The sequence below is a fragment of the Notothenia rossii genome (genome assembly GCF_949606895.1).
Source record: "Notothenia rossii genome assembly, chromosome: 6".
Classification (NCBI taxonomy): domain Eukaryota; kingdom Metazoa; phylum Chordata; class Actinopteri; order Perciformes; family Nototheniidae; genus Notothenia; species Notothenia rossii.
Genome location: NC_136909.1, coordinates 5,876,080 through 5,899,949, shown reverse-complemented (window position 1 = coordinate 5,899,949; position 23,870 = coordinate 5,876,080). Strand labels below are relative to the sequence as shown.

Sequence of the window (23,870 nt, the reverse complement as noted above, 5' to 3'; positions counted from 1 at the left end):
AAAGCTTGAAGTGCGTCGCCGGCTACTCAAATGCACTCATAGAGGTAAAGGGTTAATACCAATGCCTGTCTATTTGCTACGGACTGCTACGGGTTTAATTGCGGATTTGAATTTACAATCGGATTTTTAAAGTGTTTTTCTGGAAGAAGCTGTAGCCTGCATTGCCAGACATGACCTTCAAAACCACCAAGAAGGAGATGGCTCTTGCAAGGACACACTTGGCACAGTCATTGTTGAAGGGTTCAGGTTCGTAATCCATTTTAATATTTACTGTAGACATAATTCATTCCTTATCATGTTATTGTGAAATTTGATTTAATCCTACACATCCAAACAAACTGAAGCCTCTCAAAAGAAGCCCAAATAATACATCTTTTGTAGTCCAAGGTGTGACAGAATTTGTGTACAAATGCAAATTCATGTACCCCACACATTTCTCAGAATCATTAATACTTCTTATCAAACTTAAAAGTCAACTGGAGATGAAACATGATCCATATCATTTATAATCTGTTAATGCATGAAGTATTAATATTTTTATAATTTGCATATAATTTATAATCTGTTAAGGCATGAAGTAATAATATTTTTATAATTTGCGACAGTAAAGAATTTTGAATAGTGACAGTTACATTGATTTAGACTGTCAGGCTTTCAATACGCCTGAGTGGATGATTATCAATCATCTTGTTGACAAGCTAAATGTGTTTTGATTGCAAGTCTGTTGTAACTGAACTGTGTTATGTGTACATAAGTAAATAATAACATAAATGTATTTCATCTCAGTGTTTGATATGGACAATGACTGTGCGATGTGCGCTGCCCCAAAGCCCCCTGGATCTGGACCTCCGAATACCCTTTGGGTGAGTTTTCCTTTTAAATCAATGACTGCAGGATTTTTCGTTGTTGTTGTTCTTCAATTCTAATATAGACTGGTATAAACTAAATTAAAATATATTGAAGGTGTTAAAACCTAATTGAACCACGATCTTCATCTCCCCCCCGCCCCACGCTCTTTATTTCAATCAAATTACGGTACTTTTATGTAATCATATATGTTCAAGACACATCCAAGAAGCAATGTATGACTGATAAATCATTGACTTTGCTTATTTTATTTTACAGATACAGTGTGATACATGTGAGCGATGGTATCATGAAGAATGTCTGGCGACCGACGAAGACACACTTAAAAAAGCAAGGGCAGGCCATTGGGAATGTGTCCTTTGCATTTAAATTGAAAAACAGCTGCAAACAACACTTGACTCTCACTTTCACCGACACACTGAAGCTCACTTACTGTATGTGTACACAAAATATGGAATTTGAACAGTGTTCCTCCTGATTGGAAATTGTAATTTTTCCTAAAATGTCTGCTTCAACAGTACTTCTGCTATTCTGTGTGATAGTAGACCACCTCAGATAGCTGCTCATAAAATTTCATAACAATCTGATGTGGAATTTCAGAATAAAAGCTATGTAAAATGTGGAATTTGAACAGTGTTGCTCCTGATTTCAAATTTCAATATTTCCTCAAATCTTTGCTTCCACAGAAGTTCTTCGATTCAGTGTGATAGTAGACCACCTCAGATAGCTGCTCATAAAATTTCATAACAATCTGATGTGGAATTTCAGAATAAAACCAATCCAAAAAGTGGAATTTGAACAGTGTTGCTCCTGATTTCAAATTGCAATATATCCAAAAATCTTTGCTTCCACAGAAGTTCTTCAATTCAATGTGATAGTAGACCACCTCAGATAGCTGCTCATAAAATTTCATAACAATCTGATTTGGAATTTCAGAATAAAAGCTATGTAAAATGTGGAATTTGAACAGTGTTCCTCCTGATTTCAAATTGCAATATTTCCACAAATCTTTGCTTCCACAGAAGTTCTTCGATTCAGTGTGATAGTAGACCACCTCAGATAGCTACTCATGAAATTTCATGTCAATCTGATTTGGAATTTCAGAATAAAAGCTATGTAAAAAGTGGAATTTGAACAGTGTTCATCCTGATTTCAAATTGCAATTTTTCCTAAAATCTTTGCTTCCACAGAACTTCTTCTATTCAGTGTTATAGTAGACCACCTCAGTGAGCTACTCATGAAATTTCATAACAATCTGATGTTTAATTTCATAATAAAAGCTATCCAAAATGTCCTATTTGAGCAGTGTTTCGCCTAGATTACAAGACAATCTGATTTATAATATGAGAAAGAAATATTTGTTTTTAGCTCAATGTTCAAAGATCATGTAAACTAATGTCTCAAAATTAGGATTTGATCATACTGACAGTTCTATTTTAATTTATTGCAGCGGACTTCCGGTCTAAGACCGGAAGTTATGTAACCGCAGTCTGCTGCTTGCTAGTTCATGGACGTCCATAAGAGAGAGACACATGTGTCCCTGTTGATGTGTGTTGTCTTTAATAAACAATGGCGGGAAGACGCCTAACTGAGGAATACATCTGTCTCCGAAATTTCCTGGGATCATTACAATATATATACCGTAAAAAAAAAACTCGTCTTATTCTGAAAACCGGAAGATGTTACACGCCAGTAAAGACTCGCCGACTTCATTTTTACCGTAAAACTCGTAATACGGGCGAACTTTCAATTTTGGGACGGCTCACTTGACCAACAGAAACGTAGCGTAGGCTCACTTGACCGCAGTGTCCTCGGGCCAGTATTGTGCGTAAAGCACCTTCAACTCCTCAATGAACTTGTTATATCCAGTTTTATCTGGCATCCGGCCTCCTTGAGATAACATACGGTCCTCCAAGTTCTTGGCCACAGTTAGAAAAAACTGACCTGTCGCTGGACGTCCCACACTCTTCTACGCTCAATGCGCTCTCCTCTCCTACTGAATATTCCTGCTGTAAGCCAGCTGATGTCGCGGTTCCGCTCGCCTCTTGCTCCGGCTGTTGTACCGGGCTAGTTGATGCCAGGGTACCCACCCGTTGCTGTTGGTGGTCCACCTGGCTGACGGTAGATGGCTCCTGTTCCGGCTGGCGGTGAACCTGACCCGCTGCCCGGGCTTGGCTAGCTGTCGGTTAGCTAGCTGGCTAGCTGTTGCGGCGCTAACCTCCTCCTGGTTTTGACCATCAACATGACCGCTGCAGCTGCCCTCGTCGCTGCTTGTGGAGGCTTTTCTGACTCGTTTTGAAGTGTCTATTACCTCTTCCTTCTTTTTGAAGAAAGACAGTAAATTTAACTGTCTTTTTGACATGCTTGCATTGAATCACCGTTTCTTCCTCTCTGCGACGTGCTCCTCATGTGGCGAATTTCAAAAGTGAAAGACGTTTGTCCGTTGGTCCAGCTTTTTAGTGCGTCAACACAGATCTCCGACTCTTTCAAATCTTAATCTTAATAAACGACATAAAATTCTTGGGATTTTTTCTGTAAATTAATATCTGCATATTTTATTTCATTTTAACCATTTTTTATTTTTATTTTTTGTGAGAGGTACCGGATCTGCCCAAATAGGTGCCGGAACACAGGGTGGCCAAAATGAACAGGATCCGGCTCAAATTAACCACTGGTTACACCCCTCCTCCTCATGTGGATCTGAAGGGGAGGAACCAGGAAATACAGAGTGGAGCTGGCTGTGGCCGTTTCTCAATCGTGAGGATACTGGCTTGGTAGTAGCATACTTCCATGTGTTTGTGATGCCTTACATGTTTAACTCCCTATATCCAGCCACAAAGCACCCCTTCTGTTACTCTCCCACGCGTAAGGATTTGCACTTTTACATAGAAGCCTATTTAAGTTATTTTGAATTTAAAAATCGCAAATTTTTCGGGAATATTTGTACAGGTTGTGTAAATGGTTGTGTATAACTGTTGCTGTTTAACAGTTTCTTTTGAGTTCAACTGTAAATGACATCTGAATTTCCTCCTCTTCTTCCTCCTCCTCTTCCTCATGCCTTGATTCTCCCAACTCTTTTTTTTTTTTAAATAAATGTCGCATTAACAGCTCCTCGTGGTTCCATGTTTTATTTTGAAATGGTGTCAAAAATGATGCCTGTGTGACTTTTTCTGTAGAATGTTCTTTTTGTAGTTTCTGTATAAACTGTAAACAGGAAGTAATCCCGCTGAAAATATTAAAGCCTAAAGGTGTTTTCGCCTGCAGAAGAAAAACGAGATCTTTGGGAATCCTTACTGAGCCAACAGCAGCGGTGTAAAGTAACTAAGTACATTTACTCAAGTACTAAACTCAAGTACAATTCTGAGTACTTCTACTTTTACTCAAGTACCAGATCTGAGTACTTCTACTTTTACTTGAGTAACATTTTGAATGCAGGACTTTTACTGTAACAGAGTATGGGAATTGTAATTAAATAAAGTACTTGAATAAATGTACTTTATGATAAAAGGTAAACATCTATCCAGAAACATTTTAACAAGGCCAAGGTTGGGAGATACCACACATAACAAAACACTACAGATAATAAATGTATACCAATATATATATACTCAAGTCATTTGTTATATTTATAGAATGTTTCCTTTGCATTTGTTTTCAAAATTGGCTCTATTTTTTTCCATTATATCAGTTTTTATACAATTATTTTAATTCTGAGTGTTAATAAAGTTGAGTTGTGGAGACTGTTCTATTAATGTCATTGTACAGGTAGGAGCAAAATGAAAAGCAATCCTGTCCGTGTACATCTACACATCAACAGCAACAGCAATATGGTTATACGTACACACATTTGCATACATACGATAAATAAATGCAGTTCAAATCACAGTGTTTAAAAACAGACAGGAAGTGAAATGTGCATGTCAGAGGTGATCACTTAACGGGTTATTATGGAATCAAATTAGGGTCAATAATATTCACAAATTATTTCACAGTCTGCAGTTGTATATCACCTGTTGTGCGCATGTGAAAAGATTTTGTGCATGTGTAAAAAAGTTTGTGCACACAGATATAATTTGCTCGTGTAAAAACATTTTGCAGCTGTAGAAATATTTTGTGCGTGTGTGAAAAGTTTTTGCAGATATAATTTGCACGTGTAAAAAAGTTTTGCAGGTGTAGAAATATTTTGTGCAAGGATATTTACAACAGTGAGGTTTCACAAAGTCTGAGATACGGACACACAAATTTCCTATCTGTGTGTGCGAACCTGAAGTTACAAGCTACAAGCTGCTATTTACGAGTACGAATTTTGACCCTGTTTTTACGCCTGAGTATGCTAGCCAATCAGCACGTTGCCCACTGACTAGCCAATCGGGACGTAGCCCACTGACCATCCAATCATAGGACACAAGGTTCTAACGCGTTCGTTTTGCTGACCTGAGCCACTTGGAGCGTGCTTGCGGGAGTCAACATGGAGGAGCCCAAGGCGAACTCTTGTGGGACACAGGTGGGTTAATTACATGCTACCACGGAACATGCCACTACAGTTTTAATTAACTAACGTTACATCGTAATTAACTAAATATATCAAGACAGCTGTGCGTGCATCCCGGAGTTACTTAAATTGTATATTTAACGCTAGCTAGTTGATGTGGTCTTTGCTAATACTACTTTGTGCCACCCTCCTTTTTTGGGCTCAGTACTATCCCAACAAAGTATTTCCATTTACCTATATATAAAACAACATGGTAAAGCAGTAAAATACAGCTCATCTTTAAAAACGCAAATGTCATTTATTTGATGTATTTCCACAACCTCTTGTTGTCTTTGAATGCAGCCTCTCCATCCCAACTCGAACAGCTGACAAAATTCTGGGTAGGGTGGGAAATCCCTACAGACACCTTGAAGGTCCGAGTTGTGAAGGGGGCGTACCTGAAGTCTTCCACATGTTTTAGCACATTGCATGTACCTGGGCACTTCCAAAACTATGAGGACTTTTCCAAGCATGTGGAGAGCTGCATTGCAACCTATGTTACAGGCTTTGGTCTAGTTTAGATACTGCTCATCAGTATGATTCTGTTGCAAAAAAACATTGTTTCAGTGTTATGGAGCTTCTGCTTTTGTTCATTGGTGTAAAAAGGGATTTTGTCTTTGGTATTCTTTCACCTGAAAAGAGATCTCCATTTTAAGAATATCGACTCACAGAAACGAAACCTTTTGAGATTATTACTACTTCATTTGCTCCAGTGGTCAGCTCAAAATTGAACTTGAACATGACATTTTGTGACAGATACTATAACCTTTGCCTGGTACTCTTTTTGTACTGCATTTTGTTGGAAGGGCTGTTTGGATTGTGCCATATGTAGTTCTGGCACCTGGTTCAGGTAGTTGTAACATGGCATCATTCATTCTGTTAATAGTCAATATTTAGAAAATGGTCTATTACAGTACTTGTTATTGCTGATGTATTTACTTGAATCCTACAGCTCTTGTATCCAAAGATTCTAAGAAATAAACCATTGACCAGTGACTTTGGATGTTTGCTTCATTTCAATTTACCCACATTTTACATTTTTCACAACAATCAAAATTTGAATTATTATATTATATACCTTAAAATGTTCTGCGGCTAAAAAAGTAATTTCCATTCATAAACCACAGAACTGATCATTTGATGTGTAAACATTTCCCCGGGGACTATTTTGAATGCAGGTTGAAGTCTCTGAAAATGATTTTTTCAAGTCGTAGCGGAATGAACAGAAGTCAATGTCAGGATGAAAGGTAGGGACATTATTGTGAGTTCTAAAATAGAACATTATACTACTACTGTAGTATCTTTCATGTAACAAGGAACTGCATTAGCTAGTGGAAAGCCATGTTATTCTAAGAGTAACATTTCAGGTTACTACAAATAAAGTAGGCCTCTAAAATTGAAATACATCTATTTTCCCTTTTCAAAATGAGAATATAACAGTCATGCCCTATATATATATATTCCATCATCCTCTACCCAATCACCCCCACAAAAGTACCACGTATCTCCAGATGTGTTGGTGTTGAATGTTTGTGATCAACTGAAGGATGAAGTGTTACTTAAATTCTTCTTCAGCTAAATAAACTCTTTAAAAAGCCTCTTGGATCAGCTTGAAAAGTAGTCGTCACAAAGCTGAAAACAGGCTGTTTTTCTGACTTTGTAGAGATACGTGGTTTTCACAGGACAGAGACAAAGATACAAACACATGATGATCTTATAGAATATGATGCATTGATGGAGATTAAACTAGCCAACAGGATATAAAGGATTTATATGCAACTAATTACTGAATACTTCTTCCACTGCTGAAAGTTAGTATGCATTGTGCCTTATGCTTCCTGACTTGATTCAAGGACACCCTCTATGTAGTGAACTACAGCACTATAGATGTCTGCCCCAAAACACAATGAAGGAGCAGTAGGATTAAAAAGTTGATTCAGTCCTTCCAGTTCTTCGATGCCCAGGGGAGATGCCAGTTCAGGAACTTGTACTCCAATTTGATCCATGTCTGCAATTTCCACATCTGGAAAATGGATCCCCTGAAATAAAAAAGTAATCGGGTTTGTTAAAATAATTACATGGGATGACACCCTAAAACAGTGGTCAGGAACCTTTTCTAGAAATCATTTGGCTCCCAACAAATAAAAATTCTAAATGACTAATACAGTCCATTATTTATTATTAAATGATTTCCACCCCACTGATTAAATTGTTGTTTTGTCTTGATGTAACCGGCTGTGTCTGACTCTGCGTTGTGTTGTGTAGAAAGACGACGACCCAGACGTGTAGCTTCATTCAGGATGTACATTTATTTTCACTCCTGACGAAACAGCGACAGAAAGAAAACATTTCTCCAGTCAGTACTCTCTTTAACGTGCCCCTCTCCCACAGAGATCAGTATCAAAAGGGCATAACGTAAAAAGTAACACAACATACCTGACGAAACAGCGACAGAAAGAAAACATTTCTCCAGTCAGTACTCTCTTTAACGTGCCCCTATACAAATTAAACAACACAGAAATACATTGTGAACACCCGTGAGACACTACAACAAAAATAAGTAATAAAAAGTAACTTAAAGTGCATAAAGTCGACACTAAAACACGGAAATTGCTTCTGGCTGAAGAGCCGCCTACCTCTCCCACAGAGATCAGTATCAAAAGGGGAGAACGATGCATGAACCCCGCGAAAAAAAGGGGAACAGTGTCACATGCATAAGGAACGTAGGGGTACACGCTAAAATTATAGTTCCACATACTGATGTGAGTCCTACTGCGTCAGGTATTAACACAAGATGAAACAAGAATAAACACAGATTTTGTGTAATTATATAGACATATTTACATAATATATTATATACAAATGAGACATAACTGTCCCTGTTACACTCACCCCGCTAGAATTATGCAAAATTCTGGGTCGCAAAACAATCCACATATAAACACACTGGCCATTACAACAAGCAACAAAACCATATGAAACAGCAATAAGAGCTTCCTACCTAAAGGATAAGAGAATGAGGGACTCGCTTGGGCCCAGCAAGAACCCACAGTACTCTACAGACAAGGTGAGGTGCAGTTTACACCCCACACCCTGGCCAAACGATGTGGATGAGCGAAAAATAAAATAAAAAAAGGCTCAATACAGCAGTATATCACCAGAGCACAAATAATGGCTAACACGCCACATTTCACACATTAATAACAGCACGCGGCCTTATCTCAACCCTCAAGAAGGGACTCAAGTTGTGCCATGGACTCAATGAAGCGGCGCACAGGTCTAATGACTCTGCCGAATCGTGAGGTAACCTGGCCATCTACATGTGATGCTTGACGCTTATTGGCAGGGGGCCGTTGTGGCAGAGGAGCTGGGAAAGCCATTGGGGTCTCTACAGCAGTTGCAGGGTCACTAGAAACGGGGGTGACCAACACAGAAGGAGGTGGTGGGTGGTCTGGATGAACAGAGTCATCAAAAGGGGACTGCTCAAGGACCCATGAGGCGGTGCGGCCATCCTCCCCGTCAACATCCGAGAGGGAACCAGCTAGGGATGGCCCAGCTGTTGCAGCTGCTGTGTCTAACTCGGACACCTCTGTCCCATGCCAATCAGATGCCGGAGCGGTATCGGTCATGCTAGGGGTAGGTGCGGGCACAGGAGCATCATCTTCACCATCCGAGGCCTCCTCCAGCGGAAGGAAGTTGACTTGCAGCAGCAGGTTTCGGTGAACAACACGCTCATGTCCCTCTGGATCCCTGATCCGGTAGATATGGAGGGCTGGTTTTGAGGCCACCACAGTGTGCACAACAGGCATCCACTTGTCAGAAAGCTTGCATTTTCCCTTGGCGCCTTTGTTCGCCAGCAGCAACTGGTCACCGACAGACAGAGGTTGGCCCCTGACCCGTTTGTTATACTGGTCACTCTGATGTCTCTGCTCCGCTGTGCAGTTTTTCTGGGCCAGTGCCATGGCACAGTGCAGGTCTTCCAAGAGGGATTTCACGTAGGCATTGTAGTCACACACAGTCACATCATGAAGTACATTCCTGAACAGAAGGTCCACTGGCAGCCTTGGGATTCTCCCGAACATCAAATAGAAGGGCGCGAACCCAGTGGTCTCATGGACAGTGCAATTGTACACGAAAGTCATTGTCTGTATTATCTGCGGCCACTTCTGTTTGGAGCGAAGTGGTAGAGACCTCAACATGTTGCCCAGGGTGCGGTTGAACCTCTCTGTGCCGCCGTTCCCCATAGGGTGGTAAGGTGTGGTGTGGGACTTGTCAACCCCTGACAACTGCAAGAGCTCAGCAATCAGCTCACTTTCAAAGTTTGCTCCCTGGTCAGAATGAAGGCGCTGAGGGAAGCCATAAACACAGAAAAAGTTGTCCCACAGCTTCTTGGCTACTCTCTTAGCTGTCTGATCCTGGCAGGGGAAAGCATGTGCCAACTTTGTATAGTGATCGGTGATCACAAGAACATCCACAGACTTGTTGTGACGGTCTTCAGCTGACCAGAAGTCGATGCACACAAGCTCCAGAGGGGCAGAGGTCTTAATGCTCTCCAGTGGGGCTCTTGCGGAAGGTTCAGGAGTCTTGCTGAGAACACATCTGTGGCAGTGCTTCACATGATTGCGGACATCCTTCTCCATGTCGTACCAGAAGAAACGCTGGCGGGCCAGAGACAGTGTGCGGGGCTGACCTTGATGGCCAGCATGGTCGTGAACACCAGATAATGCATCTGCCTTTAGCGACTCCGGCACCACGAACTGGGACCTCTTCTGTCTAGTCAAGGGATCTTTCGTGACCCTGTAGAGGACGCCATTCAGAAGAGTCAGTTTTTCCCACTGCTTCAAGACTCTCAGAGTCGGCTGACTCTCATTGTAGCGTTCCCGTCTGGAAGGCCTGCGCTTCCTGTCGACATAGAGAGCGACCCTGGAAATTACTGGGTCCTGTTGCTGGTGTGACTGCAGCTCAGAAAGAGATAGGGAATGCAACGTGTCCTGGCCAGGTGGTTCAAAGGTGGTGAGGTGATCAACCAGGGAGGCTGCACGCTGCCTAGGAGCAGAGTCCCACTCGTCCAAGGAGGAAAGAAGAGAAGAGACCTCATCCTCAGACATTGAACCTTCAATGGCGTCAGAGTGAGATGGACCCTCCAGTGACTGTGGTTGGCAGGTGAGGCGGAAGGCATCTTGCACAGACCCATCACTGACGTCACAGACCTGGTCCAGTAGCTCCAAGTAGGGTTCACGCAGCAACCGTTCCCTCAAAGGTTTCACGAAAGGGTCTCTGCTGAGGGCATCCGCCACCACGTTCAACCTGCCGGGAATATGTTTGATTTCGAAGGAATACGGAGCCAACTTAGCAACCCACCGCTGCTCACAGGCGTCAAGTTTCGGCTTGGTCATGATATATGTGAGAGGATTGTTATCTGACCAGACGGTGAATCTGTGACCCTTGAGCCAGTGGCTAAACTTCTCACAAACCGCCCACTTTAGAGCCAAGAACTCCAGTCTGTGTGCAGGATAATTGAGCTGGCTGCGACTGAGAGTTTTGCTTGCAAAGGCGATGGGTCTTGCCTTCTCCTCACCAGCAGAAATTTGGGACAGTACAGCACCCAGACCATCAAGGGAAGCATCGGTGGAGAGGATGAAAGGCCTATCAAAGTCTGGGTGTGCCAGCACCACGCTGTTGAGGAGTGCGTGTCTCAGATCATCAAATGCCTTCTCACAGGCAGGGGTCCAATCCTGAGGAGTCAGTTCTCGAAAGGTGCCAGCTCTTCTCCGACCGAAAGAGCCCTTGGCTTTCCTCTTCTGCCCTGCAGTTAAGGCGTAGAGTGGCTTTGCGATGGAAGAACAGCCAGGAATGAAGTGTTGATAATACAGCACCATCCCGAGGAAAGACCTGACCTTCCGCTGAGATGGGGTGCAACCGTCGTCGTTCATGAGATCCTCCTTCCCGAAAGCTGAGATGACCCTCACCTTCTCTTGGTCGACTGAGACGCCACTGCTGTCTATCACGTGACCCAGAAACCCCACAGTCCTGCGAAGGAAGTAGCACTTCTTCTGAGACAGCTTCAGGTTGTTGGCTCTGAGCCGCGAGAAGACAGTCTCCAGCCGTTTCAGGGCTTCCTCCTCGGATGGAGCAAAGACAAGCAGGTCGTCCAAATAACAGAGGAGGCTGGAGAAGTTCAAATCACCAAACACACTCATCATCATCCGCATAAAGGACGCGGGACTGTTGCAAAGACCTTGGGGAAGTCTGTTGTACTCATACAGGCCTAAGGGTGTTGTGAATGCCGAGTACTTCCTGTCAGACTCATGGAGGGGGATGTTGTAGAACCCCGATGTGAGATCCATGGTGCTGAAAAAGGCGTTTCCACCAAGGGCAGCAAGACAGTCGGCCTGGTGAGGCAGCGGGTGGGCGTCCTTGACGGTCTTGGCATTAAGCCAGCGAAAGTCAGTGCAGATCCTTAACTCTCCTGACTTCTTCCAGACAAGGACCAGCGGCGATGCATACTCACTGACTGATTTACTGATGATGCCTTTCAACTCCATCTCAGACAGCACCTCTCTCAGTTTGTGATAGTGTGCTGGAGGGACACGGCGATAGGGTACCCTGAAGGGGTGATCATCAGTGAGATGAATCCGGTGGACGAACTCTTTCGCTTCCCCACAGTCCAGCTTGTCTTTGGAGAAGACATCCTGGTAAGTGAGCAACAGTTCAGAGAGTCTCTTTTTCCATTCATCTGACACCGCACAGCCTTCGAGGTCGATGTCTGCCAATCCACAGTCTTTAAGCTGCTGAGTGTGGGTAGAGCTGGCATCTGAGTTGGGAGGAGGGTCAGCTGCCTGACTGGTCTGTGGCCTATTCACACCCTGAGAGAGGGGAAGGTCTTCCATCGCGACACAAGTAAACACATCGGCCACTTTAGCATTGCGGCGTAGTGTCACGGGACTCTTGGTTGGGTTAAGGACCTTCATAGGGACCCAACGATCTCCCCACATGGGTGCCACAACCCGTCCCACAATAATGTCTTTGGGGGCTGAACGGGAGGAGGTGGGCTCCACAATGACAGTGCTCCCAGGGGACACAGGAACACTGCCAGGTAGCTTTCCCCACACCAGATACTCCTTCTGTGGTGCTAGAGTGATAGCTTGCCGTAGCTTGACCGTGCCAACCTTGTCAGGCAGTTCAGGACCAGACCAACGAGTGATGCAGCTGAGCAACTGAAGAAACTGCTCACAGTCGGGGTCTGAGGTGTTGGACTGGATGAGCTCCCAGTACTTCTCATCAGACTTCATCCTCTGTAATATGGGCCTGATGACGTTGCTACCAATAATGAGTTCGTCTCTCTGCCCTGGGACAAGGAAAGTTGGCACAATGAATTTAGAACCGTAAACCTCAATCTCCAGGTCATAGATACATCTGGGTTGTGTCATAAGGCCACCACAGCCAACTAGGACCACCTTCTCTGGCACAGGCTGAGGACAAGGGAGGACACCAGCAGCTCTAAGATTGGACTCTGCCTCTTCGCTGAGTGTGCATGACATGCTCCCTGAATCAAGCATCCCCCTTAAAGTTGACTGACCCCCTACTAACACTGGGGTATAAAACAAGTCATTGGCTCCTTCAACTCTATGTGAACCCACAGCAATCACAGTTTTGTCATCAGGAAGATTACTACAGCAGTTCACATATGTTGATCTTAAGTCATTTTCCTCACTGAGGGTGTCACTAGTGCCGCCCATGCTATCCCTCTCACTGCACGGGCGGGCTAGTTTAAACCAGCATTGGAGGGAGAAGGTGGCATGGCTGAGGAAGGAGAGGCCTGTGGGCACTGATTTCTTATGTGACCAGGACTGAAGCAGTTAAGGCATAATCTGTAAAGCCTGCAGTGTGCATGGGTTGAATGGTCCCTGGAGCCACAAACCTTGCATGGAAAGGACTCAGATGCCTGCTGGTAACGGGGTCGACCATTCTGACGGTGGACTTGTTGGTGGTTGCCTGGCTGACCATTCTGACGGTGGGCTTGTTGGTGGTTACCTGGCTGATGGTAGTCTGGCCTTTGACTGGTTGTAAGGGAAGCGTTGCACATAGCCAGAACTCTGTCAAACATTGCAACTACCTGTTGAACACCAGCGTCGGTAGTAGGTGGGTTGACGGTGGTAGGGGCTGGGTCAGAGACAGCAGAGAGAGGCAGGGATAAGGGGGACACTTGGGGACTCACCCTAGCATGGTCTGGCTGAGGCTGACTGTAAGCAAGGGCAGTGGCCGGTAGAGAGTTGGGAGGGGGATCTGGTTGGTGCGCTAATGAGGCCTGAGACATCCCCAGATTGACAGGGCGAAAAGAATCAGTCACAGGGCTCTGACTATAAACTGACAGACCCACCACATTATGAGACTGCGCTGCTGTTTTTCTCACATTTCTCATATGGGCGTCCAGACGCTCCTGAACCTCAGCCGTGGTCCACCGCTCAGGTGCCTTCAGTTGGAATGATATGGCGAGACTGGGGTCAGGACAGTGATTAATGAACATCAAGACCACTTCTGCACTGGGGTCATCTACACATTTACCTCGCCTCCGGAGGCACTCGTCCGCAGCATCTATTGACTTGTTAAGGCGTATCCAATAGTCCATAGCACTTTCACCAGCACGTGGAACAGTGCCGTAAAAATCTTTCATGGGCAAGTTAGAGTATGACAGCTCACTAAAGTTACCCTTTAATATGTCAAACACAGCTGTGGGCAGGTCGGTCGCACTCAAGTCAGGTCGGCTGCGGATTGACACTTTCACCACATCCCTGGCTTTACCTGTTAGTCTTGACATAATCAGATCAAACCTTTCTACGTGAGTGTCACATTTCACTCTATTCAGGTAACATCTCATCATGTCCTCCCATTCATGAATAGAAAATACATCAGCACGATCACCCCTGAAGTAAGGCGGAGCCTTGGTGTCTGACTGCACCACAACCTTCAATTGAGACAAATCAGCCTGGTGGGACGGGTGTGGATTGGTGGGAGACTGAGGCTGGGCAGCACTGGGCTGGTGCATGGTGCTTGATATGTTCTCACCTATCTGTTTAGCCAAACTTGTTATCATTTCCCCAAAAGCTTCAACAGATACTACTTGTGTAAGTTTACGGTCTGACTGCATAATAGGTGTGGAGCTTGCAGCAGGTGTTAATGTCGGGTTGAAATCACTAGCGAACCCAAATCTTTCACTACCTTTAAGTCGCTGGCCCCTCCCCAACCCAAATGTGACATCATGCCCACTAACATCCATATTGTTAATGACAACAACAAAAAAATCCCACAAAGCAATCAAAACACAGTTTAAAGCCACCCACAAGAGATAAAACACTAAAATAAAATAAAATGATAAAACACAGATAGACAGATCAGTGGTAAGTGTCCTCTCAGACTCAGTGCATCTCTCAATTTGAATATGTACACTGTCCCTTTAACGCACCTGCCGTCGCAGCAAGAGAGGGGGAAAAAAAAAAAAGGAAAAAAAAACCACACACTCCAGTCTTTCCTTCTTCCCGCCGGTGGGCAGCAGCTTTACCCCGGGGACCAGACGGCGCTGGTCGCGGATACAACGGGTCGTCACGGCACCAAGTGTAACCGGCTGTGTCTGACTCTGCGTTGTGTTGTGTAGAAAGACGACGACCCAGACGTGTAGCTTCATTCAGGATGTACATTTATTTTCACTCCTGACGAAACAGCGACAGAAAGAAAACATTTCTCCAGTCAGTACTCTCTTTAACGTGCCCCTCTCCCACAGAGATCAGTATCAAAAGGGCATAACGTAAAAAGTAACACAACATACCTGACGAAACAGCGACAGAAAGAAAACATTTCTCCAGTCAGTACTCTCTTTAACGTGCCCCTATACAAATTAAACAACACAGAAATACATTGTGAACACCCGTGAGACACTACAACAAAAATAAGTAATAAAAAGTAACTTAAAGTGCATAAAGTCGACACTAAAACACGGAAATTGCTTCTGGCTGAAGAGCCGCCTACCTCTCCCACAGAGATCAGTATCAAAAGGGGAGAACGATGCATGAACCCCGCGAAAAAAAGGGGAACAGTGTCACATGCATAAGGAACGTAGGGGTACACGCTAAAATTATAGTTCCACATACTGATGTGAGTCCTACTGCGTCAGGTATTAACACAAGATGAAACAAGAATAAACACAGATTTTGTGTAATTATATAGACATATTTACATAATATATTATATACAAATGAGACATAACTGTCCCTGTTACACTGACATGAACACTAAACTAGATTTCAATCACTTGACATGCATTACTGAACTGTAATTTATTAAGCCATTTATTTAGTTTAAATGTTATCCTTGTACAGACTAAATAGACTAGTGCACTGCATATTCATTGCAGTTTTCAGGTGTTAATTTACCAGTGAAAGAAGTCAGCATCTTTTTTTCCTGCAATATTCTTTTTGAGGCCTACAAATTCAAAGAAAAATAAAATGAAAACAACTACAACAGTAGTTGTTTTCATTAGTTTTACATTTTTCGGATTGTGGCCTATGTCTTTGTATATCAACAAAACTATTCTATGCAACTGAAACTCAATGTTACATTGTGTTGCATAGCCCATTGTTGGCTTTGACACAAATTGTAATTCTGCTGTAGCCTGATTATGCATATGGTTATTGCTGTGTACTATTGGAAGATGCCTGGTAAAGTGAAACACAGTGGTCCTGGTAGGCTAAATTCCAGTTCCCGTGTGTTGCATTTTCATTATAATATTAAGAACAGTGTAAGGATTTTGTCAAATAAACATCTAACCAAATACTAACATTGTTATGACTTCTAAAAGAAAGCAAGGTGTGCTAACATTGGCTTCCTCCACAATGGTGAATAAAACACAGAACTACAAAACAGTTTTTCCCCTTTCCCTCGAAGTTGTCAGGAGGGCTGACAGGGCTCTGACTCTTCCCGATTTCCCACAGCTGGTTAGGAGTGAGGTTACGTTCTGTTCGGAGTGAATGGTTATTCCAGCCATCTGTGAATGTGTCAAGATCTTCCTGAATTCGGGGCAGAAAGACATACTGAGCACAGAAAAGGTGTGTGCAATTTGCTGGGTCGAGCAGGCCATCCTCCTCTAGGCTGTGGAGCAGATCGTAATAAATACTTGACACGACATTCCACACGTCACGCCACAGGCGCTCTATCCTGAAAGACAGTTGACAAAAATAAATGAATAAATGCAGTCCGTAAACAATTATCACACCTTTACGTTGCAAAAAATGCAAATAGTAACTCAATGGATTTTTCCCCATCCCTAATAACACTAATATGTACATTAATCTCAGCAACAACTTTTAGCACCATAATTAATGGCAGCACGTCACTATTAAGCGATACACTAGCAAAAGATATTTTGACCAAAGAAAGCTTTATGACAGAAGCTACAACCATACACTGATATTACCTTTGATTATGAACACTTTTCCCTGAGATGATGCTTCCCCTGCCGCACCCACGAACGTCAAACATATGTCTGGCAATGTCCACATTTTCCACACCTTGGTCTCCTCTGACCCTTGAAATGTACAACCATACAGATACCATGTTAAGTAATTTGACAATGTGAAATTTGAATCTCTGTACTCTTAGAGCTGGCTGTATCTCCAGTTTTCTAAGTACAGCTATAGCCATTTAACAAGCTTCACTATTGGCCCAGGGAACCAGCAGTTTTAAAGATTTTGTTACCACAGAAACAAGAGGTTTTAGTATGAGACTGAAACATTCTTTATGGGCACATCACTGGAAAGACCTACACATAATATTGGGAATATGTCATGAGGTCATGTAAAGTAATATAAACAAGGAATGAATAATCCAATCTCATTCTAAGGCCATCCCCATAAGTGTCATCACTGGTAAAGTGTTGTTTCAGAAATGACATATAGGGGGTGCTAGGGCTTCCTGGGCCTTTGCTTAATAGGCACTATATCCCCAACTATCAATTTACAACTTTTCTTGTAAAACTTAGTGAAAAATCTGTTGATCATGTAGGCCTATAGACCTTTTTGAAAAGCAGCCATTTTGACATGAAATAGTAGGGTAAACACAGGTGTTACCAGTGATAATAATTAATGTTCTGTTCCATTCAGATCAAACAGTCAGGGTGCTGCTATTGTGCATGTTGGCTCACTGGAAAGGCTCTACTGCACTAAATAGAATGGAACCTTAATCAACTTAATTAATTTAACCTGTATTTACCTGCTAGTTCATGTCAATACGGCTGCCGTGACAAAAGTCTACCTTATTTTTATAAAATGGCCTAGACTGATACAAATCAGTGTTATTTTAACTGTATCAAGTGCACCTGACATTTTTCTTCATATTCAGTATTTCCAATAATCCAATGTTTACATGTAAAAAAAAACACACACAAAACAAGAAATAGCCTGTTACCTGGATGGAAATCCGTGTTTGTCCACAGCCTCAAGGAAGAACTGCAGAGCTGTTGAAGCCTTGTTGTTATTGGCTACTTGTAGGTACATGATCTATGAGAGCATTTATAGAAAGGAAAAAGTAAGCACCACAGAAACACAGTACTCAAATAACCTATTAATGAATTAAATACTGACCCCATACTGTATGTGCGTGATAATTAACTTTAAAAAATGGCATTTAATATCAATTCACTTTTGGTCAATTGTAAAATAAACTCCAGGAAGCACTAACCTTTCTTGAAAATCCATCAATTCCACCAAATATTACCATACCATATCTGCAAATTAAAAAGGTATTAATTGCTTGATGTATCCACACCACATCTTGTCCCACCAAGTCCTTTGATGATTGAAATAATCTTCGTGTCCATCGCCAGACCCCTTTTTGTGGTGTTGTGCTGAATAACATGATGTGATCGGCGCCTACATAAGATGACCCGCACAATGTATAGTGAAATGTTTATCTTTGGCTACAATACTGCTTGTGTTTACATTATATAAAACATAGCTGAGGAAGAGCATTTATTGTTATAAATATGTTATTTGTGTCCTAAATATTGCTTATTGGTCTTTTAAATGAATGAAGTAAAGCTAATTTTGGCCTGAACTCGAGCAGTGAGGCATGTGTTTCAGGTTAAAGCTTTTGAAGTTCTGCCCTTTTCATGCAAAAAAGTATAATGCATGGACTGTAGAGTATATGAAAAAAATATAGAATTATATTTAAACAAATAAAATAATTAATACATAAATCAATCATATACTGTAGAGTATATGATTGATTGATTTTTAAGAAAACATGAATCGCTCATCGTCTATTGCAGCGGGTTGTAAGGAGCATTTGTGTTGAGTAGGCCATACAGTTATTTATTATTGATTATGAAGATCGTATGGTTAGCCCACTTTACCGTTCCTTTTCTGTTCACTTGCTTTATTTTCCAGCTGACGTGAACACAAGTCGGATTGGAAACTGAACCTTTTCGACCTTTGGCTAACTAACGTTACGTTACCTTCCTCTCCATATTAAATGCCCGGGGCATTATGTCAGGAAGCACCCGACAAAAGTGTTGCATTAATTTCTTTAACATTAACGTTACTCATTCAAACGGCACAACAACAACAAACGTTAATTTAGCCAACAGACTGTAGCTAGCTAAGACAATAGCAAAGACCACATCAACTAGCTAGCGTTAAATATAAAATATAAGTAACTCAGGGATGCACGCACAGCTGTCTTGATATATTTAGTTAATTACGATGTGACGTTAGTTAATTAAAACTGTAGTGGCATGTTCCGTGGTAGCATGTAATTAACCCACCTGTGTCCCACAAGAGTTCGCCTCGGGCTCCTCCATGTTGACTCCCGCAAGCACGCTCCAAGTGGCTCAGGTCAGCAAAACGAACGCGTTAGAACCTTGTGTCCTATGATTGGATGGTCAGTGGGCTACGTCCCGATTGGCTAGTCAGTGGGCAACGTGCTGATTGGCTAGCATACTCAGGCGTAAAAACAGGGTCAAAATTCGTACTCGTAAATAGCAGCTTGTAGCTTGTAACTTCAGGTTCGCACACACAGATAGGAAACTTGTGTGTCCGTATCTCAGACTTTGTGAAACCTCACTGTTGTAAATATCCTTGCACAAAATATTTCTACACCTGCAAAACTTTTTTACACGTGCAAATTATATCTGCAAAAACTTTTCACACACGCACAAAATATTTCTACAGCTGCAAAATGTTTTTACACGAGCAAATTATATCTGTGTGCACAAAACTTTTTTACACATGCACAAAATCTTTTCACATGCGCACAACAGGTGATATACAACTGCAGACTGTGAAATAATTTGTGAATATTATTGACCCTAATTTGATTCCATAGGTTATGGCTAGAAAGGATCCGTCTTGTGTAAAACTCTCGCAAGAGTTTGGCTGAATGTCACGTGGCTGAATGTTTACGTTTGGAAGGCAGCCTTTCAGTTACGATCGTTAACATCAGTTGGCCACAGCAAATGATGGCGAGAAGCTAAACTATCTATTAATTATGTCAATGACAGGGAGTGTGATTGTTGAAATAGGGTGTTAGCGGTCTTGCTGGTGTTCAAAGAAGAATGACAACAGCACTGTAGATCACCAACACTATGGTTTATTTTTTATTCACAGGCAAGTCAACGTTGTCGCAGTCAAAGTCCCAAGATAGCTCCTGGTGCAATAAAATGTTCCCTTGCAGTGTTTTACTATTATGTCTGATGTTTCTCTATTAATATTGCTGCTGCATTAATGTGTATGTTGCATCATGTTACTGCTGTAGATGTGTTTCCGAGACGCTACGATTACAACGAGAGTTACAACGAGAACGTCACGTCATATTTACACAAGACGGATCCTTTCTAGCCATAACCCACTTAACGCTGGCAGCTATATTTGTTTATCTGTAAGTAACGTGTTTTGTGAAACATGTCACGGTAGAGGCACAAGATACAACTAGGAAATGCATTTCCTGCTGAAAATGCTTGCAAATGCTGTAAGCTGCGCACATTTGTTGCTGAATTTAGCTGAAAAAGCTGAATATTGTAACAGTTGAATGACTGTAGCTGCTTTTAGCTACAAACGGCTGAACTTAGCGGAGAAATGCTTTGAATCAGAATTGTTACAGCTCAAATGCACTGACTTTGTTGAAAGCTTGAAAGTGAAATGTTAAACTGGAAGAGTAGGACAAATAGTGATGAAGCTTAATATTTCAAAGAGAAGTTGAAAAGGTTTAAACAACTACAGTAAATGTGTATTAAAGCAACCCTCCTGTGATATATAGCTATGCGTACAAAGATGTTTCAGTGAGGGAGGGGTCAGACTGAGTGAGGAGGAGCTCTGTGCTTTGTTTCAGGAGGAAAACTCAGTTTTAGTCTCAGATCACTTCCACATGTTCTCCATCAGCTTCGTATGGCACCTTGGACATAACACAAGAAGAACATCCTGTTTTTGTTTTTGAAAGACAAACCTTTATTAATGATCCAAACATTTCATTTGATCACACATCCCATCAGTAAAGTGTGTTCAATGATTTCATGATCAGTTTCTCTTTCTCCACACCATGAATGTGTTTCATCTCAGCTATTTCAAACAGAACCAGACATGATGTCCTTATTGATTATTATCATGATAACTTATGTTCTATAAAACATCAGAGTGCCCACTTTCTAGTTGGATAACAACAACAACAACAACAACAACAACAACAATTAGTCTGCAAAACAATAACTGTAATAGTAGACAATATATTTCCCGAGCAAAGACTCTAAGCTATTTACAGCAGAATAATAAATGATGTACTTATTGATTATGATCATGACAGGAAGTAATATCATTTTAAATAAACATGTGATGATGAAATAAGTGTTATAACCATCTGGGAACTCATGTGTTAGTTAATTTGGGCAACAATAACATTTAATCTGTCAGAATAATACATGTGATTATAAATGTCTCTGTTGTTTTAGAACCAGAATAAAATGTGTAGAATAAAAGAAGCTCTGCTGCTTTCTCTCTGAAGACTCGTGCACTACAAGAGAAACAACAACAAGAATCAAAAGAAATATCCAACACAGATTTAGAGCAAAGTTTACAAATCAGTTCAGGTGAACAAGGATCCTCGTGAGCAGTGACAGCCTCCATGGCTACACAGACACAGGAAGGAGCCGGAAGAAAGTCCAACATCTACAGAACAACTCGTGAGAAGATGTTGAAGCACATCCCATCATGTTTGATTGACAGCTGATCTCTGCAGTGAAGACATGGACAATCAGCTCTGATGGACACACGGTGAGTTTAAGAAGTAGAAGAGTTCCTCCAATGACTTCAGGCTATTTGAGTTTACAAAACTCAGCAGTGGCTCCATCATCATAATAAAGATAAACTCCAGCATGTAGCGGCTGAGTGAACGTGGTCTGGACTCTGTGGAGGAGAGTCATGGTTTCAGAGACGCTGTAGAAGGACAGAACACCTGCTCTGTGATCCAGGTACACTCCTACTCTGGAGGACAGAGGACCTGAGACGGGAGTGAGGATACTGTTGTAACAAAATGAATAACTGTTTTGGTAACAAACTAAGGACCAAGATTTTTCATTGAATCCAAATCCACTCTCCCTCCCTGCTCTGCTGATATTCTTGTATGAGACTGCTACTTCAACTCCTCCCCCTCTCCACTCCACCTCCCAGTAACAACGTCCAGTCAGACTCTCTCTACTCAGGACCTGAGAACAATAAGTGAATCTGTCTGGGTGACTAGAATAAGACTGTTTTTGTCTCATGACTGTTGCTTTTCTGCTCCCCTCAGATAATACCAGCCATGTCTCTGCTGTGTTTGGATCCAGAGTGATCTCCTGTGAATATGTTAAGAACCCAGCTCTGGTGGTGGGCTCTGCTGCTGACAGTAACACCTCCACTTCAGTCGGTGAGACGTTTGTCCATTCCTCTCTCAGGACGTCCTGTAGTTTGTCTCTGACTGCTGACAGGGCCGCCGTCACGTCCTCAAAGTAGCTCAGAGGACGGATGTTGATGCTGGAGGAGTGTGGAGCTTCACTGAGGGCTGGCAGTGAGGAGGGGTAGCTGAGTAGAAAGTGGTTGTGGTCCTCTGTGTGAGACAGCAGCTTCAGCTCAGCGTCTCTCCTCTTCAGCTCAGAGATCTCCTGCTCCAGCTTCTCCTGGAGCTCTCTGACTCCACTCACTTCTCTCTCCTGCTGGGATCTGAGCTGCTGCTTCACATCAGAGCTTCTTTTCTCCATGAGACGGATCAGCTCAGTGAACATCTTCTCACTGTCCTCCACTGCTTTCTCAGCAGAGCCATTGACGGCCTCCACCTCCTGCTGAAGCAGCTTCACCTCCTTCTCTCCGTCCTGGATTCTCTGCTGGATGTTTAGTCGACTCCCCTCCAGCTCTCTCTGCCTCTCAGTCCTCTCTGCTGCAGCAGACACCGTGTCGTGGCCTTTGTGTTCGTCCACAGAGCAGAGAGAACAGATACTCTGCTGATCAGTGCGGCAGAACAGCTTCATCACCTCGTCGTGACGAGAGCAGATGTTCTCCTGGAGCTTCTTGGAGGGCTCCACCAGCTTGTGTTTTTTTAATTGAGCTACGTTATAATGAGACTGGAGGTGTTTCTTGCAGTAAGATATAAGACACACGAGGCAGGACTTACAGGCTATCAGTTTCCTCCCAGTGCAGACATCACAGGCCACATCTCCAGCTCCAGCATAGCAGAGATCAGCAGGAGCAGGTGGGGGTCCAGTCTTCTTCAGCTCCTCCACTAAAGCTGCTAACATGGTGTTCTTCAGCAGGACAGGCCTCGGTGTGAAGCTCTGCCTGCACTGAGGGCAGCTGTGGATCTTCTTCTCATCCTCTCCGTCCCAGAAGCCTTTAATACACTTCATGCAGTAGCTGTGTCCACAGGGAGTAGCCACCGGATCCTTCAGTAGATCCAGACAGATGGAACAAGAGAAGATTTCCCGGTCCAGCTGAACTCCTTTCAGCGCCATTTCACCTCTCAGTAGCAGCGAGTGTGTGAGTTTCACTTCCTGAGATATGAAACTAGTGTGACTGGTTATCTGAACAGGATGTGTGTGTGTGCAGTGAATGTGGCCTATCAGCTCTCGTGCTTTACCCACATGTTGGTTACATCCCTCCTCCTCAGTGTGGATCTGAAGGGGAGGAACCAGGAAGTACAGAGTGGAGCTGGCTGCGTCTGAGAGCAGGAAGAAGAGGGAGGGCTTATCAAACTCTGACTCATTCCAGGACGAGGAGCAGCGCTCAGATTCTGACCTACATATGGCCATTTGAGTATTTATTCCATATCCTTGATATCAGACGGCAGCTGCCTACTCTAGTTGGCTCTTTGATTTCACTTGTTAGATATGGTCACTAGTTTGACACTCTGCTTTACTAGTTAAATAAAACATTATACCAGTCACTCTTTTTCAGCAACTAGTGGC

The 23,870-nt window shown here is 42.8% G+C and overlaps 3 protein-coding genes and 1 long non-coding RNA gene across 4 annotated transcripts in view; all 4 read right to left on the bottom strand.

Annotated features, from left to right (window-relative positions):
* Positions 1 to 12,304: 12,304 nt before the first annotated feature.
* LOC307044738 (uncharacterized protein) lies at positions 12,305 to 14,775 on the bottom strand. Its single transcript, XM_079690056.1, has 2 exons — positions 13,433 to 14,775; positions 12,305 to 13,393 (listed from the first exon to the last, which is right to left on the bottom strand). Exons 1-2 carry the CDS (start codon positions 14,673 to 14,675, stop codon positions 13,164 to 13,166), a joined length of 1,473 nt encoding a protein of 490 aa, XP_079546182.1. The 5' UTR covers positions 14,676 to 14,775; the 3' UTR covers positions 12,305 to 13,163.
* A 300-nt stretch (positions 14,776 to 15,075) lies between these two features.
* Positions 15,076 to 15,667, bottom strand: LOC307044746. Its single transcript, XR_013809682.1, has 2 exons — positions 15,222 to 15,667; positions 15,076 to 15,105 (listed from the first exon to the last, which is right to left on the bottom strand). It is a non-coding gene; the product is annotated as an uncharacterized lncRNA (long non-coding RNA).
* Positions 15,668 to 16,263: 596 nt separating this feature from the next.
* On the bottom strand, positions 16,264 to 19,441 carry LOC307042928 (uncharacterized protein; the record flags this gene model as incomplete). The annotated part of the gene is made up of 5 exons (XM_079687087.1): positions 19,212 to 19,441; positions 18,128 to 18,173; positions 17,855 to 17,946; positions 16,866 to 16,976; positions 16,264 to 16,606 (listed from the first exon to the last, which is right to left on the bottom strand). The coding sequence occupies exons 2-5, from the start codon at positions 18,164 to 18,166 to the stop codon at positions 16,264 to 16,266; spliced, it is 585 nt and encodes a 194-aa protein (XP_079543213.1). The 5' UTR covers positions 18,167 to 18,173; positions 19,212 to 19,441.
* A 1,424-nt stretch (positions 19,442 to 20,865) lies between these two features.
* Positions 20,866 to 23,870, bottom strand: part of LOC307042927 (uncharacterized protein) — a 10,786-nt gene continuing 7,781 nt past the window's right edge. The window contains exons 3-4 of the mRNA XM_079687086.1: positions 23,547 to 23,700; positions 20,866 to 23,456 (exon numbers count right to left, since the gene is read on the bottom strand). Of these exons, the coding sequence (XP_079543212.1) occupies positions 21,750 to 23,456; positions 23,547 to 23,700 (1,861 nt within the window). The 3' untranslated portion in view covers positions 20,866 to 21,749. The remainder of the gene's footprint in view (positions 23,457 to 23,546; positions 23,701 to 23,870) is intronic.

Excerpts from the sequence above, each read along its gene's own strand:
- LOC307044738 (XM_079690056.1), bottom strand. The coding sequence starts at position 14,675 with ATGGATGTTAGTGGGCATGATGTCACATTTGGGTTGGGGAGGGGCCAG. Across the intron at positions 13,394-13,432 it reads GCCAGACTACCATCAGCCAG|GCAACCACCAACAAGTCCAC; the intron begins GTAACCACCAAC and ends ATGGTCAGCCAG.